Source organism: Nerophis lumbriciformis, linkage group LG20 (assembly GCF_033978685.3).
Source record: "Nerophis lumbriciformis linkage group LG20, RoL_Nlum_v2.1, whole genome shotgun sequence".
Classification (NCBI taxonomy): domain Eukaryota; kingdom Metazoa; phylum Chordata; class Actinopteri; order Syngnathiformes; family Syngnathidae; genus Nerophis; species Nerophis lumbriciformis.
The window spans coordinates 35,472,021-35,500,000 of record NC_084567.2 but is presented as its reverse complement, the minus strand read 5'-3'; the positions used below and the strand labels follow the sequence as shown (position 1 = coordinate 35,500,000).

Sequence of the window (27,980 nt, the reverse complement as noted above, 5' to 3'; positions counted from 1 at the left end):
GCTTCACTATCCCAACTTTTGGCTTTGTGAAGCATGTTGAACAGCAAATTAAGTCCGTAAATTCAGTTTCCGCTGTAATTTTTTTCGAAAAACATGTTGGAAAAAAAACAATCAACAATAAGTACACCTGCATACTGGCTGATTGATTTATAATCCGCAAAAAAATACTCTGCAAACCCTTTGGCATTGTTTAACTGGATTATCCAACATTTACGCTGTAATTCAGAAAATACGAAATACATTTTAGGTCCCCTTTAGCTGCGTACTAGTTGCCGACCCCTGCTTCAGAGCGCCACAAACAAATTACCTCGAAAAACGAGACCATGTTTGTACACCGGAAAACTAGAAAACACATCAAGGCAGTCAGTGTAAGCAGATTTGAACTTGTGTGTAAAAATAATGGAAGGGCAAGGTCAAGGACACATAGCATGGATTCAGTCGGAACTATAGCATGGAACCAAGGTAGTTACGGGAGAACAGAAGCCATGGCAGAAGGTACATTATGTAAAAGGTGGTAGCGACAAACCGCATGAGTGACATCTAAGAGGGTGACTTCTGCACTTTTGTGAATACGATTAGAGGAGGCATTAGTGCATGGAGCGCTCATTAAAGCCCATAGGGCTTCTTCAGGTAGGCAGCCTCAGACTGAATATGAAGGCAGTCTAATAAAACAGACCTATTATAAAAGCCAGAGCGTCCCCGTGGCATGAGAATAATACAGTCGTGGTCAAAAGTTGACATACACTTGTAAAGAACATATTGTCATGGCTGTCTTGAGTTTCCAATCAGTTCTACAACTCTTATTTGTTTGTGATAGAGTGATTGGAGCACATACTTGTTGGTCACAAAAATCGTCATCATCGGCGGTCACTCGAACGAGTAAGACGATCCTCTTGGTAGGGGTGTATCCCTTTACGGAGGATGCCTGTGCGTGACTTAGTTTAAAGGGGAACATTATCACAATTTCAGAAGGGTTAAAACCATTAAAAATCAGTTCCCAGTGGCTTATTTTATTTTTCGAAGTTTTTTTCAAAATTTTACCCATCACGCAATATCCCTAAAAAAAGCTTCAAAGTGCCTGATTTTAACCATCATTATACACACCCGTCCATTTTCCTGTGACGTCACATAGTGATGCCAATACAAACAAACATAATAATAATAATAATAATAACTGGGATTTATATAGCGCTTTTCTAAGTACCCAAAGTCGCTTTACATGTAGAACCCATCATTCATTCACACCTGGTGGTGGTAAGCTACTTTCATAGCCACAGCTGCCCTGGGGTAGACTGACGGAAGCGTGGCTGCAATTTGCGCCAACGGCCCCTCCGACCACCACCTATCATTCATCATTCAATTCACCGGTGTGAGTGGCACCGGGGGCAAAGGGTGAAGTGTCCCGCCCAAGGACACAACGGCAGCGATTTTTTGGATGGTAAGAGGCGGGGAGCGAACCTGCAACCCTCAGGTTTCTGGCACGGTTGCTCTACCCACTACGCCATGCCGCCCCATGGCGGATAGAACAGCAAGGTATAGCGACATTAGCTCTGATTCAGACTCGGATTTCAGCGGCTTAAGCGGAATTGAGGAAGAAACTGAAGCTATTGAGCCATATCGGTTTGAACCGTATGCAAGCGAAACCGACGAAAACGACACGGGAGAAAGCGAGGACGAATTCGGCGATCGCCTTCTAACCAACGATTGGTATGTGTTTGTTTTTAAGTGTTGTAATGTTTTTAAGCTAAATTATTGGTAAACACAGTTTATGTATAATACTTTACGTAAAACCGCGAGTAATGAATAAAGTTTTCATCAATTAATATATTCTGTAGACATACCCTCATCCGCTCTCTTTTCCTGAAAGCTGATCTGTCCAGTTTTGGAGTTGATGTCAGCAGGCCAAGGAAGCTAGGGTCGATATTCTTCTCTTGATCATCTTCGGTGGCATAAGGGACGGTAGAAGCGGTGTGAGCCAAGACATCCAGGGGGTTTAGCTCGCTCGTCTGCGGGAACAAACTGCCGCCATTGCTTGCCGTGCTACCGAGGTCCTTTGTCCCTGAATAGCTCACACACTCCGGCAGATTCAATGGGGGTCTGGCGGCAGATTTCTTTGACTTTATCGTTGGAAATGCATCTGCTTTGAGTGTCGCAGGATATCCACACATTCTTGCCATCTCTGTCGTAGCATAGCTTTCGTCGGTAAAGTGTGCGGAACAAACGACTGACCATTTTCGTCGGCTTTCCCCACACCCTTGTATTTTGAACAAATTTCGTCTAATTTCTTGCCACTTTCGCATCTTTGGGCCACTGGTGCAACTTGAATCCGTCCCTGTTCGTGTTGTTACACCCTCCGACAACACACCGACGAGGCATGATGTCTCCAAGGTACGGAAAACAGTCGAAAAAACGGAAAATAACAGAGCTGATTTGATTCGGTGTTTGTAATGTGTTTGAGAAAATGGCGGATTGCTTCCCGATGTGACGTCATCGCTCCGAGAGCAAATAATAGAAAGGCGTTTAATTCGCCAAAATTCACCCATTTAGAGTTCGGAAATCGGTTAAAAAAATATATGGTCTTTTTTCTGCAACATATATTGACGCTTAAATAGGTCTGGTGATAATGTTCCCCTTTAACGTGGGGAGACTGGTGCACAGACAGTCACCACACGATCCTTGACAGAATCGGGTCAGGGTCCAGTGGCATGGAGTCCAAGACGACTGGGGACCCTTTTCTGCTGCAGCCTTCTGCCGCCATTGCAGCCGTTGTGGTAGTTCTTAAATCTACCGTCTTCCGCCGGCTCCACCGTTGAGGTCTTCACCGTATCCCTGGCTAGGGGGGCAGTCAGGTACTAGGCCTTTGCCAAGGACCACCTGGGGTAACAGTAGTAAAGGGGTTAACCTCGTAGTGCCCCAAGACCCCATAGAGGAGCCTCCACTGCCGGATGCACTTTAACGTCACGCCCAGGACAACGCGGACACTCTAACCACTCGACCACTGAGTAGGTTACATGTCCCTTGGCGAGTTTCACTGCAATTAGGCGCTTTTGGTAGCCATCCACAGGCTTCTGGCAAGCTTCCGCTTGAATTTTTGACCACTCCTTTTGACAAAATTAGTGCAGTTCAGCTAAATTAGTTGGTTTTCTGATATGGACTTGTTTCTTCAGCATTGTCCACAGCTTTAAGTCAGGACTTTGGGAAGGCCATTCTAAAACCTTCATTCTAGCCTTATGTAGCCATTCCTTTACCACTTTTGATGTGTGTTTGGGGTCATTGTCCTGTTGGACAGTCAACACTTTGTGAACAAATGCATGATGTACTTTGAAGTTCATATGGGCGGCCACATGGTAGCAGGCCGAGTGTGTCGCGTCTCGCTCCTTCATGCCTATCTAACCTTAAAATCCACCGATACTAACTCTGTCCTAACTAGACATTCAACCAATAAGTTTGTTTGCTGTTTGCATATACCGTATTTTTCGGAGTATAAGTCGCACTGGAATATAAGTCGCATTTTTTGGGGGAATGTATTTGATAAAAGCCAACACCAAGAATAGACATTTGAAAGGCAATTTAAAATAAATAAAGAATAGTGAACAGTACGTTAAATGACGCATAAATAACCAACTGAGAAGGTGCCTGGTATGTTAATGTAACATATTATGGTAAGAGTCATTCAAATAACTATAACATATAGAACATGCTATACGTTTATCAAACAATCTGTCACTCCTAATCGCTAAATCCCATGAAATCTTATACGTCTAGTCTCTTACGTGAATGAGCTAAATAATATTATTTGATATTTTACGGTAATTTGTTAATAATTTCACACATAAGTCGCTCCTGAGTATAAGTCGCACCCCCGGCCAAACTATGAAAAAAACTGCGACTTATAGTCCGAAAAATACGGTACTTGTTCTCTGATCGCTCTAAGAATGCCGAAAACCAGAGGAAATCATACTGTTGCTGAACCCGAACTGACTATGGCTACTATGGCTTCTCTGACCAAAGTGGACCGGTAGACTACTGTTGGGTTGTGCGTGGTTGAATGTATGTATGTATGTATGTGTATGCTTGCTTTTGTGCTCCTATTTTGTGTTGATCATATCGCGTTTTTGTGCTTGCCACCATGTTTCTATCATGAATTGATTAACGTGGACCCCGACTTAAACAAGTTGAAAAAGTTATTCGGTTGTTACCATTTAGTGGTCAATTGTACGGAATATGTACTGAACTGTGCAATCTACTAATAAAAGTTTCCATCAATCAATCAATCAATCAATTCAGCATTCCATGCATATACTGACCTCTGGACCCCCTGCTAAAAGCTTCTTCTAGCTTATCTGGGGGACCCTCTCACTTACCACCATCCCGAAATGGATATCAATCAATCAATCAATCAATGTTTATTTATATAGCTCTAAATCACAAGTGTCTCAAAGGGCTGCACAAGCCACAACGACATCCTCGGTACAGAGCCCACATAAGGGCAAGGAAAAACTCACCCCAGTGGGACATCGATGTGAATGACTATGAGGAACCTTGGAGAGGACCGCATATGTGGGTAACCCCCCCCCCCTCCCCCCCCTTCTAGGGGGGACCGAATGCAATGGATGTCGAGTGGGTCTGACATAATATTGTGAGAGTCCAGTCCATAGTGGATCTAACATAATAGTGAGAGTCCAGTCCATAGTGGATCCAACATAATAGTGAGAGTCCAGTCCATAGTGGATCTAACATAATAGTGTGAGAGTCCAGTCCATCAATCCATAGTGGATATAACATAATAGTGAGAGTCCAGTCCATAGTGGATCTAACATAATAGTGAGAGTCCAGTCCATAGTGGATCTAACATAATAGTGAGAGTCCAGTCCATAGTGGATCTAACATAATAGTGTGAGAGTCCAGTCCATAGTGGATCTAACATAATAGTGAAAGTCCAGTCCATAGTGGATCTAACATAATAGTGTGAGAGTCCAGTCCATAGTGGATCTAACATAATAGTGAGAGTCCAGTCCATAGTGGATCCAACATAATAGTGAGAGTCCAGTCCATAGTGGATCTAACATAATAGTGAGAGTCCAGTCCATAGTGGATCTAACATAATAGTGAGAGTCCAGTCCATACTGGATCTAACATAATAGTGTGAGAGTCCAGTCCATAGTGGATCTAACATAATAGTGAGAGTCCAGTCCATACTGGATCTAACATAATAGTGTGAGAGTCCAGTCCATAGTGGATCTAACATAATAGTGTGAGAGTCCAGTCCATAGTGGATCTAACATAATAGTGAGAGTCCAGTCCATAGTGGATCTAACATAATAGTGTGAGAGTCCAGTCCATAGTGGATCTAACATAATAGTGAGAGTCCAGTCCATAGTGGATCCAACATAATAGTGAGAGTCCAGTCCATAGTGGATCTAACATAATAGTGAGAGTCCAGTCCATAGTGGATCTAACATAATAGTGAGAGTCCAGTCCATAGTGGATCTAACATAATAGTGTGAGAGTCCAGTCCATAGTGGATCTAACATAATAGTGAGAGTCCAGTCCATAGTGGATCTAACATAATAGTGAGAGTCCAGTCCATAGTGGATCTAACATAATAGTGTGAGAGTCCAGTCCATAGTGGATCTAACATAATAGTAAGAGTCCAGTCCATAGTGGGGCCAGCAGGAAACCATCCCGAGCGGAGACGGGTCAGCAGTGCAGAGATGTTCCCAACCGATGCACAGGCGAGCGGTCCACCCCGGGTCCCAACTCTGGACAGCCAGCACTTCATCCATGGCCACCGGACCTGTGCCCCCCCTTCCACAAGGGAGAGGGGGGCAGAAAAGAAACGGCAGAACAACTGGTCTAAAAAAGGGGGGCTATTTAAAGGCTAGAGTATACAAATGAGTTTTAAGATGGGACTTAAATGCTTCTACTGAGGTATCATCTCTAACTGTTACCGGGAGGGCATTCCATAGTACTGGAGCCCCAATAGAAAACGCTCTATAGCCCGCAGACTTTTTTTGGGCTCTGGGAATCACTAATAAGCCTGAGTGCTTCGAACGCAGATTTCTTGCCGGGACATATGGTACAATGCAATCAGCAAGATAGGATGGAGCTAGACCGTGTAGTATTTTATACGTCAGTAGTAAAACCTTAAAGTCACATCTTAAGTGCACAGGAAGCCAGTGCAGGTGAGCCAGTATAGGCGTAATATGATCAAACTTTCTTGTTCTTGTCAAAAGTCTAGCAGCCGCATTTTGTACCAACTGTAATCTTTTAATGCTAGACATAGGGAGACCCGAAAATAATACGTTACAGTAATTATAAATCACTACTAATCACTACTGTTGTAATCGTAATATGGTATTGTGAATAAACTCGAACCTTGAAACTTGAACTTGCGCCCAAGACCCAACCTCCGGGCTGATGATTTTAGGTTGTCCTGAAGAATTTGGAGGTAATCCTTCTTTTTCATTGTCCCATTTACTCTCTGTAAAGCACCAGTTCCATTGGCAGCAAAACAGGCCCCAGAGCATAATACTACCACCGCCATGCTTGACGGTAGGAATGGTGTTTCTTGCCTTTTCTCCTCCAAACATATTGCTGGGTATTGTGGCCAAACAGCTCCATTTTTGTTTCATTTGACCACAGAACTTTCCTCCAGAAGGTCTTATCTTTGTCCATGTGATGTCAAAGAAATTATTGGAAACTCAAGATAGCCTAGACCAGTGGTCGGCAACCCGCGGCTCTAGAGCCGCATGCGGCTCTTTAGCGCCGCTCTAGTGGCTCTCTGGAGCTTTTTCAAAAATAAATGAAAAATGAAAAAAAAAAGAGGGGAAAAAAAAACATTTTTTGTTTTAATATGTTTTCTGTAGAAGGACAAACATGACACACACCTCCTTAATTTGTATAAAGCACACTGTTTATGTTAAGCATGCTTCACTGATTCGAGTATTTGGCGAGCGCGGTTTTGTCCTACTAATTTTGGCGGTCCTTGAACTCACCATAGTTTGTTTACATGTACAACTTTCTCCGACTTTCTAGAACGTGTTTTATGCCACTTCTTTTTCTGTCTCATTTTGTTCACCAAACTTTTAACGTTGTGCATGAATGCACAAAGGTGAGTTTTGTTGATGTTATTGACTTGTGTGGAGTGCTAATCAGACATATTTGGTCACTGCATGACTGCAAGCTAATCGATGCTAACATGCTATTTAGGCTAGTTATATGTACATATTGCATCATTATGCCTCATTTGTAGGTATATATGAGGGCATTTAGTTTCATTTAAGTCCTCTTAATTCAAATTATATCTCATGACACACTATCTGTATGTAATAAGGCTTTTAATTTTTTGCGGCTCCAGACAGATTTGTTTTTGTATTTTTGGTCCAATATGGCTCTTTCACCATTTTGGGTTGCCGACCCCTGGCCTAGACATTTTGTACTTTAAAAGTGTATGTAAACTTTTGAGCACGACTGTAAGTACAGCACCTCGCATATTGTTCCTCAATCCAAATATTATACACAGATTCCCATAAGATCATTGTAGTCTTCTCAAAAAGCATCACGAGGAACATGATTGATGATGTATAATCAAGCCGGGACAAATCATCTGCATACTTTCACGGTTCCCTCCATCTGCAAAGGATGATAAAAGATTATTCTGCAAAAAAAATAAAATAAATATGTTTCCCCTCTCCGTCACTCTTTGACACACACACAAATACACATATGGGATTCGCAGATGCTTGGCAGGAAGCAAAATGGCTATGTCGGAAAAAGCATATGTTCGATCATGCCTTTCAGCTATTCTATTTCAGGGAATTATCGCCAACAAATCCTTGCAGAGATTACGCTGGAGCTGAAAAGCACAAAGAGCGCCACGACTCCACTACAAGTAGCCATAAAGATTACAGGTTTAAAAAAAAATGTCAGGCGCTGCTTTGTGTATTAAACAGAACCCAATCCTCTAAGTACGTTGCCGTGTCCAGCGGTGGCGCCTGCCAACGTTTCACGTGTTTTGTCAAGGAATTAAAAGCATGTACAACTCATACCCAGGCGTGGCTCACCTTGGTAATGGCATTAAAGGCTATACTTGATGTTGCCGGGAGAAGCACACATAAGTAATGAATATCCCCGCACCACCTTCTCAAGGGGAAGTCAATATATTTTAATGACAGATCATTAGTGACTCTGTAAAGAAAAACGATTTTAATGGGAATGACCCTGTCGCCTTTTGAACGAGAAGCAATATGACACGAGGGCCACGGAGCATTCTTGTATTTACCCATTTTAAAGCGATCTAAAATATATTATTTGTATTTTTGTAAAGTGAAGAAACTACTTTCTGTTATTTGATTAGAATTGCGGTTAGAGATGTCCGATAATATCGGACTGCCGATATTATCGGCCGATAAATGCTTTAAAATGTAATATCGGAAATTATTGGTATCGGTTTTAAAAAGTAAAATGTATGACTTTTTAAAACACGGACGTAGGGTTAGGGTTAGAACGGCAAGAAACATTAAAGGCACTGCCTTTGCGTGCCGGCCCAGTCACATAATGTCTACGGCAGTGGTTCTTAACCTGGGTTCGATCAAACCCTAGGGCAGTGGTTCTCAAATGGGGGTACGCCAGTGACGTGCAGTCGCTCCACGCGCTGTAAGTCTTTGCTGTCGTCCAGCATTTGGTTTTTGTTTACTTTGCAGCCAGTTCAGTTTTAGTTTCGTTTTGCATAGCCATCCCTAAGCTTCAATGCCTTCTGTTTATTTTTGGTTTAAGCATTAGATACCTTTTTACCTGCACCCTGTCGTCTGCATATTGTGATCACGACAAACCAGTGACGCGCGGTCACTAGAGGCAGGTGAGGCGGGGCCTCACCTGCCATCATGGAAAGAAAAAAAATGTAAAAAGAAAAAACAAATTTAAATTGTTATATGTATCCAGTGATTATACTATAAAGTTATTTTCCATTTAACTTCACCAGTTTTAGATTATTTTTATTCAAAATCACTAAATTTTCACATTTGCCGTTCAAATACTAATAAGAGACGGTGCGGTGATCAGCAGCCAGTGGAGGCACGTCACTCAGTGCCGCAACATTGATTGCGCAATGACTCGGCTAACTGCTGGCCTGCTGTGCAGTGAGACTGTATTGCTATATGAATTATATTATACATTTCCATAGTTTAGTTAGCTGAGGTATATAATGTACAGTGTATTTTGTCAACAACTGTATGTGTGTAAAGTATTTCTTGTGCTGAGCGATCATAAAACGGCTGCAAAAGACGCACTGGCTGAGGCTCGCCTCCTGCACCCCCGCCGTAGAATTGTTATATCAACTAAAGTTCACACTTAAACTTTCCACGTGCAAGATTGAATCTATTTAAAAAAATCACTTCATAAGAAGCCAAAAAGTGCAAAAACAATAATGTTGGTGTTGGAGGAGTTGTGAATGACTGCAGGGACACAACATTAGATACACCTGCAGACTGCAGGTGTACCTAATTCACAACTCCTCCAACACGAACATTATTGTTTTTGCACTTTTTGGCTTCTTATTAAATAACTTTTGTAACCTATTTTCATGGGCTTTCCTCTTTGTGATGTTAAGTTCCTGTTATGCGCTGTTATACAGTATATGCCTTCAGCTCTTATTTTGAAGGCGCTAAGAGCGGAAGTGATGTCACGTTGCGGAGGTTTTTGAAAGAAGGTAAATTAAATGGTCCTCGTGTAAACTGGAGCCTCCGTGTTTGTTATTTTGTAGTTTCATACAGTATTGGCGACATTTATAAACCCTCGGTTACACTTTTTTAAATAGATTCAATCTTGCACGTGGAAAGTTTAAGTGAGGGCTTTAGTTGCGGCGCATGGACTTAATTTCTAAGTAAAGGTAAGACCATAATAACGTTTTTTTTTATTAAATGTGCTTTTTTGTGTGCTACAGTTTGTATGTGTAAAGTGAAAGTTAAGTTAAAGTACCAATGATTGTCACACACACACTAGGTGTAATGAAATTTGTCCTCTGCATTTGACCCATCCCCTTGTTCACCCCCTGGGAGGTGAGGGGAGCAGTGGGCAGTAGCGGCGCCGCGCCTGGGAATCATTTTTGATGATTTAACCCCCAATTCCAACCCTTGATGCTGAGTGCCAAGCAGGGAAGAATGCTGGTATGAGCTTTTAAACATAACCCGTTAACTGCTGCCAATCAAATGGTGAATAAGATACTCTTTACGGTTCATATGTTTGTAAATCTGACTGTGATGAAGTCAGTGCCTCACCAGCCATCAACCTCACCGCACGTCACTGGGGTACGTGTACCCCTGGGGGTACTTGAAGGTATGCCAAGGGGTACATGAGATTTTTTTTTAAATATTCTAAAAATAGCAACAATGCAAAAATCCTTTATAAATATATTTATTGAATAATACTTCAACAAAATATGAATGTAAGTTCATAAACTCAGTGAAGCACAAGCTCACGTTTCTCACTAAAATGTCTGTCAAAAAGAACTGTGAAAAGAAATGCAACAATGCAATATTCAGTGTTGATAGCTAGATTTTTTTGTGGATATGTTCCATAAATATTGATGTTAAAGATTTCTTTTTTTGTGAAGAAATGTTTACAATTAAGTTCATGAATCCAGATGGATCTCTATTACAATCCCCAAAGAGGGCACTTTTAGTTGATGATTACTTCTATGTGTAGAAATCTTTATTTATAATTGAATCACTTGTTTATAGTTATTTTTATTATATCTTTTTTTCCAAATAGTTCAAGAAAGACCACTACAAGTGAGCAATATTTTGCACTGTTATACAATTTAATAAATCAGAAACTGATGACATAGTGCTGTATTTTACTTCTTTGTCTCTTTTTTTCAACCAAAAATGTTTTGCCCTGATTAGGGGGTACTTGAATTAAAAAAATGTTCACAGGGGGTACATCACTGAAAAAAGGTTGAGAACCACTGCCCTAGGGGTTCGGTGAGTCGGACTCAGGGGTTCGGCGGAGGTAAAGACACATCCGACTTATCGTGTAAATAAACACTTCTCCCTATCGGCGTATTATAGATACCCCCAAATACCCCCAAACAATGTTCCCTCTAATTTTCCATCTGATTTGCAGATTTTTTGATTGATTGATTGAAACTTTTACTAGCAGATTGCAAGGGAAGATAATACATTATATGAAACAGTACAGTTTACACAGTACAGTACATATTCTCTACAATTGACCACTAAATGGTAACACCCCAATAAGTTTTTCAACTTGTTTAAGTCGGGGTCCACGTTAATCAATTCATGTATAAGGTGTGTAAGGTGTGTAATTTGTTGTGAGTTCATGCACTGTGTTGGTTTTGTTCTTTGAACAAGGTGATGTTCATGCACGGTTCATTTTGCGCACGAGTAAAAAAAACATATAACGTTTTCTTGAATTTGAAAAAAAATATATATATATTTTTCACTAAAGAAGGGTTGGGTGAATGCACATATGAAACTGGTGGGGTTCGGTACCTCCAACAAGGTTAAGAACCACTGGTCTACGGCTTTTCACACTCACAAGTGAATGCAAGGCATACCGTATTTTTCGGAGTATAAGTCGCACCGGCCGAAAATGCATAATAAAGAAGGAAAAAAACATATATAAGTCGCACTGGAGTATAAGTCGCATTTTTTGGGGAAATGTATTTGATAAAACCCAACACCAAGAATAGACATTTGAAAGGCTAATAAATAAACAATGATTGATGATTGATACTAGGCCTTTGCCAAGGGCCACCTGGGGTAACAGGAGTAAAGGGGTTAGCCTCCTAGTGCCCCAAGACCCCATTGAGGAGCCTCCACTGCCGGATGCACTTTAACGTCATGCCCAGGACACAGAGTATTCCAGAGTACCTGAGCCCGAATAGAAAACGCTCTATAGCCCGCAGACTTTTTTTGAGCTCTGGGAATCACTAATAAGCCGGAGTTCTTTGAACGCAGATTTCTTGCCGGGACATATGGTACAATACAATCGACAAGTTAGGATGGAGCTAGACCGTGTAGTATTTTTTATGTGAGTAGTAAAACCTTAAAGTCGCATCTTAGTCGAATCTTTGTGAGTAAGCACATGTCAGAAATATCTTTAGCTGAATTTACAAACCTCGTTTCCATATGAGTTGGGAAATTGTGTTGATGTAAATATAAACGGAATACAATGATTTGCAAATCCTTTTCAACCCATATTCAATTGAATGCACTACAAAGACAACATATTTGATGTTCAAACTCATAAACTTTTTTTTTTTTGCCAATAATAATTAACTTAGAATTTCATGGCTGCAACACGTGCCAAAGTAGTTGGGAAAGGGCATGTTCACCACTGTGTTACATGGCCTTTCCGTTTAACAACACTCAGTAAACGTTTGGGAACTGAGGAGACACATTTTTTAAGATTTTCAGGTAGAATTCTTTCCCATTCTTGCTTGATGTACAGCTTAAGTTGTTCAACAGTCCGGGGGTCTCCGTTGTGGTATTTTAGGCTTCATAATGCGCCACACATTTTCAATGGGAGACAGGTCTGGACTACAGGCAGGCCAGTCTAGTACCTGCACTCTTTCACTATGAAGCCACGTTGATGTAACACGTGGCTTGGCATTGTCTTGCTGAAATAAGCAGGGGCGTCCATGGTAACATTGCTTGGATGGCAACATATGTTGCTCCAAAACATGTATGTACCTTTCAGCATTAATGACGCCTTCACAGATGTGTAAGTTACCCATGTCTTGGGCACTAATACACCCCCATACCATCACAGATGCTGGCTTTTCAACTTTGTGCCTATAACAATCCGGATGGTTCTTTTTCTCTTTGGTCCGAAATTGTTTGGTCAAAAACAATTTGAAATGTGGACTCGTCAGACCACAGAACACTTTTCCACTTTGTATCAGTCCATCTTAGATGAGCTCAGGCCCAGGGAAGCCGACAGCATTTCTGGGTGTTGTTGATAAACGGTTTTCGCCTTGCATAGGAGAGTTTTAACTTGCACTTGCAGATGTAGCGACCAACTGTAGTTACTGACAGTGGGTTTCTGAAGTGTTCCTGAGCCCATGTGGTGATATCCTATACACACTGATGTTGCTTGTTGATGCGGTACAGCCTGAGGGATCGAAGGTCACAGGCTTAGCTGCTTACGTGCAGTGATTTCTCCAGATTCTCTGAACCCTTTGATGACATTACGGACCGTAGATGGTGAAATCCCTAAATTCCTTGCAATAGCTGGTTGAAAAAAGTTTTTCTTAAACTGTTCAACAATTTGCTCACGCATTTGTTGACAAAGTGGTGGCCCTCGCCCCATCCTTGTTTGTGAATGACTGAGCATTTCATGGAATCTACTTTTATACCCAATCATGGCACCCACCTGTTCCCAATTTGCCTATTCACCTGTGGGATGTTCCAAATAAGTGTTTGATGAGCATTCCTCAACTTTATCAGTATTTATTGCCACCTTTCCCAACTTCTTTGTCACGTGTTGTTGGCATTAAATTCTAAAGTTAAGGATTATTTGCAAAAAAAAAAAAAGTTTATCAGTTTGAACATCAAATATGTTGTCTTTGTAGCATATTCAACTGAATATGGGTTGAAAATTATTTGCAAATCATTGTATTCCGTTTATATTTACATCTAACACAAATTCCCAACTCATATGGAAACGGGGTTTGTAAAAGCAGATGTCAGAATTATAACTGAATGTGCTATGCTTCATAGTTCAATCAGTCATCTAATTGATTAGATAATCAATGACGTGTCGAGTATCAAAATAGTCGTAAGTTGCAGCCCTGATGGGTGCAAATGAATGCATCTCTGCTTAACTAATGTTAAAACAAGCTGGTGGTAATGGTTTAACAGAGCACACATAAGCCCTTGCTAACATGGAGCTGTTTTATTATTTGTTATGTTTTTATCAACCCTAATGACTCTCAGCCTTGGTTGGATTCTTGAAAATCACAAAATACTGAGTCATTGCAGCAATTTTGAAATGTTGGTCGTCACATTGAATGAGTCAAGCTACTCTACTCTTCTCAGTGAATCAATAGATTTGGATTTCTTATTAAAAAGCAAGGAGAGCTGCATCTATGATTCACAGTGGATAATTATGAATACATTTAGTGTACAAATATGGTTTTGCATTCATGTGTTTTTAAAAGCAAGACTAGTGTCCTTCCAACTCATACGCTTGTACAAAACCCAAAACCAGCGAAGTTGGCACGTTGTGTAAATGGTAAATAAAAACGGAACACAATAATTTGCAAATCCTTTTCAACTTATATTTAATTGAATAGACTGCAAAGACAAGATATTTAATGTTCGAACTGAGAAACATATATATATATATATTTTGCAAATAATCATTAACTTGGAATTTAATGGCAGCAACACATTGCAAAAAAGTTGGCACAGGGACATTTTTACCACTGTGTTACATGGCTTTTCCTTTTAACAACACTCAGTAAACGTTTGGGAACTGAGGAGACCAATTTTTGAAGCTTTTCAGGTGGAATTCTTCCCCATTCTTGCTTGATGTACAGCTTAAGTTGTTCAACAGTCCGGGGGTCTCCGTTGTGGTATTTTAGGCTTCATAATGCGCCACACATTTTCAATGGGAGACAGGTCTGGACTACAGGCAGGCCAGTCTAGTACCCGCACTCTTTTACTACCAAGCCACATTCTGCATGTGGCTTGGCATTGTCTCGCCGAAATAAGCAGGGGCGTCCATGATAACGTTGCTTGGATGGCAACATATGTTGCTCCAAAACCTGTATATACCTTTCAGCATTAATGGTGCCTTCACAGATGTGTAAGTTACCCATGCCTTGGGCACTAATACACCCCCATACCATCACAGATGCTGGCTTTTGAACTTTGCGCCTTAAACAGTCCGGATGGTTCTTTTCCTCTTTGGCGGAGGACACAACGTTCACAGTTTCCAAAAACAATTTGAAATGTGGACAACAGAACACTTTTCCACTTTGCATCAGTCCATCTTAGATGAGTTCGGGCCCAGCGAAGCCGGCGGCGTGTCCGGGTGTTGTTGATAAACGGCTTCCGCTCTGCATAGTAGAGTTTTAACTTGCACTTACAGATGCAGTGATGAACTATAGTTACTGACAGTGGTTTTCTGAAGTGTTCCTGAGCCCATGTGGTGATATCCTTTACACATTGAGGTCTGTTTTTGATGCAGTACCACCTGAGAGATCAAAGGTCACGACCTCGCCACTTACGTCCAGTGATTTCTCTAGATTCTCTGAACCTTTTGATGATACTACGGACCGTAGATGGGACAATACCTAAATTCCTTGCAATAGCTTGTTGACAAATGTTGTTCTTAAACTGTTCGACAATTTTTTCACAAAGTGGTGACCCTCGCCCCATTCTTGTTTGTGAATGATTGAGCATTTCACGGAAGCTGATTTTATACCCAATCATGGCACCCACCTGTTCCCAATTAACCTGTTCACCTGTGGGATGTTCCGAATAAGTTTTTGATGAGCATTCCTCAACTTTCTTAGTCTTGTTTGCCACTTTTGCCAGCTTTTTTGAAACATGTTTCAGGCATCAAATTCCAAATGAGCTAATATTTGCAAAAAATAACAAAGTTCGAACGTTAAGTATCTTGTCTTTGCAGTCTATTCAACTGAATATCGGTTGAAAAGGATTTGCAAATCATTGTATTCTGTTTTTGTTTACCATTTACACAATGTGCCAACTTTACTGGATTTGGGTTTTGTACATCAGTCATTTCATCATGAAAAAATATTACTACTTGAGGATGCCTGTATGTACTTGTTCATTGGAAATTACATTTTATATGATCTCTGTTATGTTTTATTTTGTAGCTGATCTGCTTAACACTTTTTTTTCCTCACTCTTTTTTTCTCCCATGCAGGCTGTGCTCTACAACGTCGTTGGCTTGTAGTCCAACTCCTGATGCAGGTGTGGCTTGCAGCAAGCCCGGCTCTAACGGATCGTCCATGCCCAAAGAGCTGTCGCTGCGATGGAAAAATTGTGTACTGTGAGTCAAGTGCATTCCGTGATGTTCCCAAGAACCTCTCAGGAGGATGTGAAGGACTATCGTTAAGGTACAACAGTATCATGAACCTTCGAGCAGGTCAGTTTGTCGGCCTTAACCACCTCATCTGGCTTTATTTGGACCACAATTACATCACATCTGTGGATGGGATGGCATTCCAGGGAGTTCGCAGGCTCAAAGAACTCATCTTGAGCTCCAACAAAATCACATCTCTTCACAACACCACGTTCCATCCTGTACCCAATTTGCGTAATCTGGACCTGTCATACAACAAACTGGAGGCTTTGCAGCCCGGGCAGTTTCAAGGCCTTCGGAAGCTACTCAGCCTTCACATACGTTCAAATTCACTAAAGATCCTGCCGTTACGTCTCTTCCAAGATTGCAGAAATCTTGAGTTTCTGGATCTGGGTTACAACCGTTTGCGCAGTATCACCCGGAATGCACTTTCAGGTTTAGTCAAACTCACAGAGCTGCATCTGGAACACAACCAGTTCTCCAAGATAAATTTTTCCCATTTTCCTCGTCTGTACAATCTGCGGGCACTTTACCTTCAGTGGAACCGCATTCGCTCAATGAGTCAAGGCCTGACCTGGATTTGGGGCTCTATCCAAAAGCTTGATTTGTCTGGGAATGATCTGTCAGATCTAGATGCTGTGATTTACCAGTATTTGCCCAACCTGCAAACCCTAAATTTGGACTCCAACAAGTTGACCAATGTATCCCAGGAGGCAGTGGATGCCTGGATCTCTGTCACTACAATCAGTCTGGCGGGAAATGTGTGGGACTGTGGCCCAGCCATTTGTCCTCTTGTATCTTGGCTAAGAAAATTCCGGGGTGCAAAGGAGACTACAATGATATGTGCCTCTCCAAAGAGAGCCCAAGGTGAAAAAGTGATGGACGCTGTTGAAGCCTTTGGGGTTTGTCAATCAAACCCAGCGACGATGCTCACTGCTAGCATTCCTCCAACTCCATACAGTGTTGTACAGCAGCCGGGAAATCACCCAGCCATTTTGGTATTCCCCACTGGTCCTGGAAAGAAAGCAGAAGGATCTATTAGGGGACCAACGTCATCAGCTGTTACCCAAACTGTGGCACTTCCCCCAGATCAAGACATGGAGCCTGTGTCCTTCCATAAGATCGTTGCTGGAAGTGTTGCCCTTTTCCTTTCTGTAGCTATGATCCTGTTGGTAATCTACGTGTCATGGAAGCGCTATCCTAGTAGTGTCAAGCAATTGCAGGAGAATTCATCGGCGGCTCGCAAGCGCCGCAAGAAGTCAAGGGAAACAGAACGCACCTTGAGCTCTCCCCTGCAGGAGTACTATGTGGACTATAAACCCAACAACTCTGAGGCCATGGATGTGCTGGTCAACGGCACCGGAACCTGCACTTACACCATCTCAGGCTCCCGAGAATGCGAGGTATGACCGCCGCCTCTTCACCTAAACAAAATTCAGTCCACAGCAAGACCATATGAGGTAATTATTTACTTTGCTTTGATAGAAGTCTAGATATAGTCACAGGTCAGATGTTTATTGTTTTGGAATAGAGGGTGTTTATCAATTATTTCTAACATATTTTTTTGATTACAGAGTAAGTCTTGTTTTTAAACAGTTGGTTGTGAAACATTATCTCTGCTGAGATCCAGTTGCTTGCTCTGTCACATTAAATTTGCCTGATTTACTTGTATAAACACTTGCTGTGCCTCATAGTTTGGAACTGGATTTTAATAGTGTGCAGTTTGCATGTTCTTCCAGTCCTAGTGTGGGTATTCTGCCAAAACACTTTCTTTCACGGCCCAATAAACTGTGTTTTAATTTAAGATTTGAAATTTGTGAATGTGAATCAGCCCTAGGATTGAGGCTGGGCATCCATCCCACGGTTCTCAGCTTCTCAGCGTAAGTCAGAGGGGAATTACTCCCAAACTTTTCCATGATTCTGAGCATCGACAAGGAGGCAATTAATGATTAGCTGTTCTACAAGAAGTGTTCCATTCTGCAGAATTGGGGAAACATCGGTATGAAGAATCACAGATCATGACATATCTTGCTTGAATTCCATTTTCCTAATTGTGATTCTGACTTTACAGTAACATAACTTTAACTCCAGATAGCTGCAAACATGACTGACAACAAATCATTTTTCGGTGTAATGCAAAACAGGGAAGAATGCAAATGCAAGACAATCTTTGCACAGCCAAAGGAGACTCTGCAATATAATGCTTATACAATTCTGTGCTAATGTGGGATATTTCTCCATATGTTTTACATCTATTTAGAAAGAAGCATACATTGCATTTACATTTAATCTCACTTCATGTATTATTAATCATTAAATCTATTTTATTATCAAATGATAGTTGTTCAATCTCCCAGTGATCATGATTGCTTGGCCAGAATTACAGATAGGAACAAAATAGCAGTTTTAAGTACAGTATGTAATTTTCAACAATGGCTATACTTGGAATACATTGACGGGTATTTGTATTCAAGCCAGGCAACGAATACATTTGGAATATCAATGCTTTTTACATACTACTGCTGATGTAGCAGTCTAACATAAGACCCTCTCACTTGCACTGCACATTTTGATTCGATGTTGTTTATGCACATATATTAACTGCATCATTTTAAACATTCATTTAGAAATGTTCCACTACTCCTTATGCTCCAGTATACTGATCATCCTGACGAACATATCAATTCTTGTGCAACTTAACAGGGTGTTATGATTTCCTTGTGGTCTACATAGCATGTAATGGTGGTTCTTTAGGTTCAAATGTTGCATAGATTATGTTTTACAGACTATCTTTATCTACGAGCCAGTCTGCCCCCACAACAACAAAAGGATATAGAAAAAAGGAGTGTATTGACTACAACGTCGGACCACAATGGCAGACTTGTGCAAAGCTCTTCGGGTGAATCTGTATCATTAATAGAGATATCTGCTGAAGTCACACTTAGGTAAAAAACGTCTCAAATTGGACCAATTCCAAATGGCTCGTTTGGGGGAAGTTTGAAGGAAGGCAAGATTGTTTTATAAATATATTCGCAATGGTTAGGGCAGGTGTCGGCAACCCAAAATGTTGAAAGAGCCATATTGGACCAAAAATACAAAAAAAAATCTGTCTGGAGTTGCAAATAATTAAAAGCCTAATATAAGTGTTATAATGAAGGCAACACATGATGTAAGTTTCTCTATTAGCTATATTAGCCTACTATCAAAGGCTGACGCAAATCTTCGTTGACAGAAATGTTGTATCTTAATTTGTATTCTACACATTTTTGCAACATTGGAAATCATTAGTAACATGGAGGCTTCTCACAGGATGAGATAACTTCTGGAAATTACTGGCTCAGAATGGCCAAAGGTATAGATGTGTGTGTCCAGGTTAAAGGGGAACATTATCACCAGACCTATGTAAGCGTCAATATATACCTTGATGTTGCAGAAAAAAGACCATATTTTTTTTTAACCGATTTCCGAACTCTAAATGGGTGAATTTTGGCGAATTAAACGCCTTTCTAATATTCGCTCTCGGAGCATCGGGAAGCAATCTGCCATTTTCTCAAACACCGAGTCAAATCAGCTCTGTTATTTTCCGTTTTTTCGACTGTTTTCCGTACCTTGGAGACATCATGCCTCGTCGGTGTGTTGTCGGAGGGTGTAACAACACGAACAGGGACGGATTCAAGTTGCACCAGTGGCCCAAAGATGCGAAAGTGGCAAGAAACTAGACGTTTGTTCCGCACACTTTACCGACGAAAGCTATGCTACGACAGAGATGGCAAGAATGTGTGGATATCCTGCGACACTCAAAGCAGATGCATTTCCAACGATAAAGTCAAAGAAATCTGCCGCCAGACCCCCATTGAATCTGCCGGAGTGTGTGAGCAATTCAGGGACAAAGGACCTCGGTAGCACGGCAAGCAATAGCGGCAGTTTGTTCCCGCAGACGAGCGAGCTAAACCCCCTGGATGTCTTGGCTCAGACCGTCCTTTAAGCCACCGAAGATGATCAAGAGAAGAATATCGACCCTAGCTTCCCTGGCCTGCTGACATCAACTCCAAAACTGGAGAGATCAGCTTTCAGGAAAAGAGCGCGGATGAAGGTATGTCTACAGAATATATTAATTGATGAAAATTGGGCTGTCTGCACTCTCAAAGTGCATGTTGTTGCCAAATGTATTTCATATGCTGTAAACCTATCTCATAGTTGTTAGTTTCCTTTAATGCCAAACAAACACATACCAAATTCGTCCTCGCTTTCTCCCGTGTCGCTGGCTGTCGTGTCGTTTTCGTCGGTTTCGCTTGCGTACGGTTCAAACCGATATGGCTCAATAGCTTCAGTTTCTTCTTCAATTTTGTTTTCGCTACCTGCCTCCACACTACAACCATCCGTTTCAATACATTCGTAATCTGTTGAATCGCTTAAGCCGCTGAAATCCGAGTCTGAATCCGAGCTAATGTCGCTATAGCTTGCTGTTCTTTCCGCCATGTTTGTTTGTGTTGGCTTCACTATGTGACGTCACAGGAAAATGGACGGGTGTTTATAACGATGGTTAAAATCAGGCACTTTGAAGCTTTTTTTAGAGATATTGCATGATGGGTAAAATTTTGAAAAAAACTTTGAAAAATATATTAAGCCACTGGGAACTGATTTTTAATGGTTTTAACAATTCTGAAATTGTGATAATGTTCTCCTTTAAAGAAAACATCAAACTTTGTTCTTTTCATGGATTTATTACAATCTTTGCAAGCCGGGTAACATTTGCTGTGGTCTGGAACAACATGGCACACAAACAACTATGAGAAATGCAGCCAATATTACATACAGATAATGTGTCATGAGACATGCAAATGTCAATTAAATACACAGAGGACATAAGTAAAGGAAATTAAATGAGCCTAAATATACCTACAAACAAGGCATGATGATGCAATATGTACATACAGCTAGCTTAAATAGCATGTTAGTGTCGATTAGCTTGCAGTCATGGATTGACCAAATATGCCTGATAAGCACTCCAGCAAAAGCAAATAAAATCAACAAAGCTCACCTTTGTGCATTCACGCACATCATAAAACGTTTGGTGGACAAAATGAGACAAAGGAGTGGCATAAAACACGTCTTTCTGTGGCAGCATCAGAGAAAGTTGTGCATGTACCCAAACTACGATGAGTTCAAGGATCGCTGAAATTAGTAGGACAAAACAGTGCTTGCCAAATACTCTCATCGGTAAAGCATGTGTAACATAAACAATGGGATTTTTAAAAATTAGGAAGGTTTGTGTCATGTTTGTTCTCCTACAGGAACTATATTAAAACAAAAAACATATTTTTCTTCATCCTTTTTCCATTTTCACACATCTCTGCTGACCCCGGGTTAGGGTTAGGTTAATATATTGCACGACACCAAGGCCGCGGAACAGAGACACGCGGCAGGCTTACACACACATATGCATCCACAAAAAATATACGTTACACACCACATACCCCACCCCCCATACCCCACCCCCCATACCCCACCCCCCATCCAACGCCCTTGACGCGAATCCCTTAGGGTTGATGGACCGATGGGCAGCGCCTGAAGAGTTTGATTGATTGAGACTTTTATTAGCAGATTGCACAGTACAGTACATATTCCGTACAATTGACTAGTAAATGGTAACACCCGAATAAGTTTTTCAACTTGTTTAAGTCGGGGTCCACGTTGATCAATTCATGATAAGAGCTGCAGCCTGCCACCGTGGCCCCCACTCCCTCCCCTCTGTTGCTAGTCTCGAGATGTGTGTTGTAATATGTATATGTGCTTTGCTATGGAGGTTTTTTTTCCTACTCCAGACTGGGCCCCCTTAAGAGCCCAGTCTAGATTATATTTTTTTACTCATCCTTCCCCAGCGTTGACCTTTTTCCCATCTTTTACGGGGCGCTTTGTTGCGACCCATCAGTGTTCCTGTTCTGTAACCCTGTACACTGTTTGTTTGTCTAATCTTGAACGGGTTTGTGCTGAAAACAAAGTTTCGTTGTACTCGTCCAATGACAATAAAGACCTACCTACTGTCAGGTTCAAACACTGATGACATCTATTAAACAAGACAAGAGTCGAAGAATTAAACAGATACATAATTCAATTTGGCTCAGTATTGAGGAGAGTCGCCTAGACCTCTGTACCCTTGTACAGTGTCATTGCTCTCTGGTGAAAGATTGTATGCCTCCCCCTTTATTTGGACTTTCTCTGACCACACGACATCAGCTGCTTCTAAGGGACGAGGTCGTTGATTCCAACAGTTCAACAGAAAAGGTCGTAAAAGAGTTCAAAAAGATGTTCGTAAAACGGTTCAAAAGGAGGTTCGTAAAACGGTTGAAAAAGAGGTCGCCTGGAGGGGATTCTGGTCTTGCTTCCTCTTCGCTTTTGTAGTTCTTGGGTCAGACAATAGCTCTCTGATTACAAGACTTGAAAGGAACAGGAACACCTTCAAGTTGTTTACCCCACTACATAGTGGAGTTTTACGAGCCTTACTCTTGGTAGGTTCAAAGACAGTTTTTGCTTCTCACCAGGCACTCAATGTAACAGTTTTTGTGATAACTTAGAAACAATTATTCTAACACCTACCTACCTATATTGGTGTCAGTTGGTCAAAAGTATTAAATCAACACTGTACAACAGACAGAATGCATCTATGTCTACCACTCTCAGTCTCCAGTTCAAGGTCACGGTTGTTAATTGCTCAGAGAAAACGTCAACACAAACAGTGGATGGCTGGCCAAGGGCAAGAAAGCGAACTGTAACTCCCCAGGGAGGAATGCACTTTTCAATGTTGGAATTGCCAGTCGACAATTAGATATCTGGCAGCCTTCAAACATGTTCTGTGCTCGAGAGAACATTTCTCTCATCCGTTAATCCTGCTAGTTTCACACTCTGGTTCCATGCCACTACTTTCTGCACCTCACTTTGATCCATGCTTAATGAGGATGTTAGATCTCCGATAAAGTCATTAAACTAGCTGGGAAAATACAGTCTTTGAATTTTCTACAATGAGAACCGATACTAAGTACATCCCTGGTCCTGAAGATGCATGTTTTCTGTCTTCTTCTTGATGGAACCTGATGGGATACAGCCACATGCTGGTGAATGCCTGTTACTGGTTGTGGTTCACTTATTTCACATATGTCTCGTGTCCAGTTTGCTGACTTCAACTCGTTTCGCTTCTTGCTGCTCTTCACATCTTGTTCGTATGACATGTCAGACAAATTGGCTGAGGGGTAAAAAAATCACGAGACGGAGACGAGCTGGAAGGATCGGCTCTATAGCAGTCATATGCTACAGTATGTGTTCAATATTGTTGTTGGTTTTTGCTCCAGTAATTATGACCTTTTTTTTTTTTTTTCTTATTTTGGGACAAGTGGTAGAAAATGGATGAATGTACTGTTTCAAAATTACTGGAGATGTCTGATAATGGCTTTTTTGCCGATATCCGATATTCCGATATTGTCCAACTCTAAATTACCGATTCTGATATCAACCGATACCGATATATACAGTCGTGGAATTAACACATTAGTATGCCTAATTTTGTTGTGATGCCCAAAACAATGTAACAAGGTTTTCCAAAATAAATCAACTCAAGTTATGGGAAAAAATGCCAACAATTTATTATTGAAGTCACAAAGTGCATTATTTTTTTTAACATGCCTCAAAACAGCAGCTTGGAATTTGGGACATGCTCTCCCTGAGAGAGCATGAGGAGGTTGAGGTGGGGTGGGGGTGGGGGGTGGGGGGGGTTGGGGGGTAGCGGGGGTTGTATATTGTAGCGTCCCGGAAGAGTTAGTGCTGCAATGGGTTCTGGGTATTTGTTCTGTTGTGTTTATGTTGTGTTTATGTTGTGTTACGGTGCGGATGTTCTCCCAAAATGTGTTTGTCATTCTTGTTTGGTGTGGGTTCACAGTGTGGTGCATATTTGTAACAGTGTTAAAGTTGTTTATACGGCCACCCTCAGTGTGACCTGTATGGCTGTTGACCAAGTGGCTGTTGTGAGTGTGTCAAAAGCCGTAGATAAGGCAGTGCCTTTAAGGTTTATTGGCGCTCTGTACTTCTTCGTACGTCCATCATAAATTTTACTTTTTGAAACCGATACCGATAATTTCCGATATTACATTTTAAAGCATTTATCGGCCGATAATATCGGCAGTCCGATATTATCGGACATCCCTAGTTTAAGCCTATCATAACATTTGCTTAAATGAAACCCATGATGGATTTCGTTTTTTGGACCTATGAATACGAAGGTCCTGGGTTCGATCCCTGGGCTCGGGGCCTTTCTGTGTGGAGTTTGCATGTTCTCCCCGTGACTGCGTGGGTTCCCTCAGGGTACTCCGGCTTCCTCCCACCTCCAAAAACATGCACCTGGGGATAGGTTGATTGGCAACACTAAAGTGGTCCTAGTGTGTGAATGTGAGTGTGAATGTTGTAACAGTGTTAAAGTTGTTTATACGGCCACCCTCAGCGTGACCTGTATGGCTATTGACCAAGTACCATATTTTTCTGACTATAAGTCGCAGTTTTTTTCATAGTTTGGCCGGGGGTGCGACTTATACTCAGGAGCGACTTATGTGTGAAATTAACACATTAGCGTAAAATATCAAATAATATTATTTATCTCATTCACGTAAGGGACTAGACGTATAAGATTTCATGGGATTTAGCGATTAGGAGTGACAGATTGTTTGGTAAACGTATAGCATGCAAGTGCATTTTTTTTTAACATGCCTCAAAACAGCAGCTTGGAATTTGGGACATGCTCTCCCTGAGAGAGCATGAGGAGGTTGAGGTGGGGTGGGGCGGGGGGTGTATATTTTAGCGTCCCGGAAGAGTTAGTGCTGCAAGGGGTTCAGGGTATTTGTTCTGTTGTGTTTATGTTGTGTTACGGTGCGGATGTTCTCCCGAAATGCGTTTGTCATTCTTGTTTGGTGTGGGTTCACAGTGTGGCGCATATTTGTAACAGTGTTAAAGTTGTTTATACGGCCACCCTCAGTGTGACCTGTATGACTGTTGACCAAGTATACAGGGCATTTACTTGTGTGTGTGAAAAGCCGTAGATATTATGTGATTGGGCCGGCACGCAAAAGGCAGTGCCTTTAAGGCACGACCCCTATATTGTTGTCTGGGTGGGAATCGGGAGGAATTCGGGAGAATGGTTGCTCCGGGAGATTGTCGGGAGGGGTACTGAAATTCGGGAGTCTCCCGGGAAAAAAAGTATGACTGGGAGACGCAACTGCTCTGCGTACAGCGGCGTTTTAAAAAGTCATACATTTTACTTTTTGAAACCGCTAATTTCCGATATTACATTTTAAAGTATTTATCGGCCGATAATATCGGCAGTCCGATATTATCGGACATCTCTAAAAATCACCGATTTGGCACGAGTTGTCATGATCCATCGTGTCTGTTATGGACTTTTGTGCTGTTTTTCCTGTGTTTAGTGTAGTGTTGTCCCGATACCATTATTTTGGTACTGGTTCAAAAATGTATTTCGATACTTTTCGGTACTTTTCTAAATAAAGGGGACCACAAAAAATAGCATTATTGGCTTTATTTTAACCAAAAATCTTACGATATGTTTTCTTATTGCAATTTAGTCCTTAAATAAAATAGTGAACATACAACACAACTTTTATTTTAGTAGTAAGTAAACAAACTAAGGCTCCTAATTTAGTCTGCTGACGTACGCAGTAACATATTGTGTCATTTATCATTCTATTATTTTGTCAAAATTATTAAGGACAAACGGTAAAAAATGTATTATTAATCTACCTATTTATTTACTGTTAATATCTGGTTACTTTTTCTTTCAACATGTTCTATCTACACTTCTGTTCAAATGTAACAATCACTTATTCTTCTGTTGTTTAGATACTTTACATTAGTTTTGGATGATACCACAAATTTAGGTATCGATCCGATACCATGTCGTTACAGGATCATACATTGGTCATATTCAAAGTCCTCATGTGTCCAAGGACATATTCCTGAGTTTATAAACATAATAAAACATTTTTTAAAAACAAAAATACATTTTGTGATGCTAAAAAATATAAAATACTGGTACGTTTTAGAGGCGGTATAGTACCGAATATGATTGATTAATATCGTGGTACTATATCAATACCGGTATACTGTACAGCCCTAGTTAAGTGTTTCTTCTTTTCTAGTGTATTTGTTCCACTCCACACTTCCCACTTTGTTTTTGTCTTGCTGTGTGTGTCTTTTCAACTGATTCTGAGCTCCGATTATATAAACATGCTCTTGATTCATGATCAGAGCACTCTCCTGCCTCTGATAACTAATCAGGAGGGTTTTAAAGACAGTGTTGCTTTCCTTATGACACTGGCATTACCTTACCTTACTTTATCTTGCCTTGTCTTGTCACGTTTTGATTCACCTGTGATCTACTGCTGTAGCTACGTTGGTGCTCATAAAAAGTACCCAATAGAACGACCTTCTACTTGCACATCGCCTGCCTTCTCTGTGTCGTGGGCAGTGTGCGTTACAATGTTTGCTTTTGTCCGTAGCAAAAATGATGTATTTGCTTTCTTCTTGCATCTCGGCGACTAACTGCATGCCTGCAGGGTGTCTTGTTTACTTCATCTTATTTCGGTGATCAAAGCCTTTTTTTCGGCGGGCAAATTTTCGGCGCATCACAAGTCAGTAATGTAAAAATAATAATAAAATATATTAGTGATGTGAATTATATTTATATAGCGCTTTTCTCTAGTGATTCAAAGCACTTTTATATAGGGAAACCCAATATCTAAGTTACATTTAAACCAGTGTGGGTGGTACTTGGAGCAGGTGGGTAAAGTGTCTTGCCCAAGGACACAACGGCAGTGGCTAGAATGGCGGAAGTGAACGTCTAAGGCTTACTGTACAGGTACAATTACCTACGTTCTGACCCTGGAACGCAGGACACCCTGGCTTATGAAGGCATGATACTCATCAGCGTCAGGTGTGTTGATTGCAGAGTGAGAGGCGGGAGGTGTTTGAACCGTAACATTAAGTTTTGTCTTAGTATAAAGGAGAACGCTTTATTGTCATCAACCATGAGAGCATGATGAAAATACAAGTGGATACCCCTCTTAAATTGCAGTTGAATATCATTTAAAATGTAGAATTTGCACTGTGTGCTGGCAAACACATTTAACTACCGTATTTTTTGGACTACTTTTTCCCAAACTTTGAACACTGTGGCTTATACACAGGTGCGGCTAATCTATGTATTTTTCTTTGTTGATGGCTAAAATATGGAATGGATTAAGCAAAGAAATAGAAGATGTACTAAAATGATCCACTTTAAGAAACTATTTGTGGAAGTCGCTTCCTAGCGGTCCCACTGTCAGACACGGCGCAGAAACCAAGCGTGCAGGTTTTAACAAGGTTTTAATGATACTGTTTCAACACAAGTTTTCTCTCCAGTAGAACGTGACCTTTCAGTCACGTCCGTATCCTCTCCCTCTCTTCCTGCTCCCGGCCGCTTACTGTTAAAGACAACATATGATTAGTTTAACAGTAACACCTGTGAAATCTAATCACCTGCCAGCTGTGTCTCGCCGTCAGCACCCCGTCTGATGGTGCTCTGTCCTCAGCACCATGGACAGAGGCGGTGACCTTTGCTCCTGCTGCAGGCAGCCCTCCACACTATTCAAACTCAAAGTTGAAAAAGTACAATGAATAAGAATCCTGATAAACATCTTGAACCCTCTTAAAAAAGGAGAAAATCGTATTCATCTCGTACAGAATGAATGAAGACATCGATGATTTTTATATTTTGTCTGATCAGCCGTTTTACTGCCGCGCTACAGTCACCGTTTGGAAACAGTTAGGTATGTAAACAAACATTTACAAAATATTTCTATAAA

General features: G+C 41.2%; 1 protein-coding gene across 1 annotated transcript in view; it reads left to right on the top strand.

Annotated features, from left to right (window-relative positions):
- LOC133619667 (leucine-rich repeat transmembrane neuronal protein 4) overlaps window positions 1-27,980 on the top strand; it is a 292,884-nt gene that overhangs the window by 20,059 nt on the left and 244,845 nt on the right. The window contains exon 2 of the mRNA XM_061980859.2: window positions 15,925-17,486. Within this exon, the coding sequence (XP_061836843.2) occupies window positions 15,925-17,486 (1,562 nt within the window). The remainder of the gene's footprint in view (window positions 1-15,924; window positions 17,487-27,980) is intronic.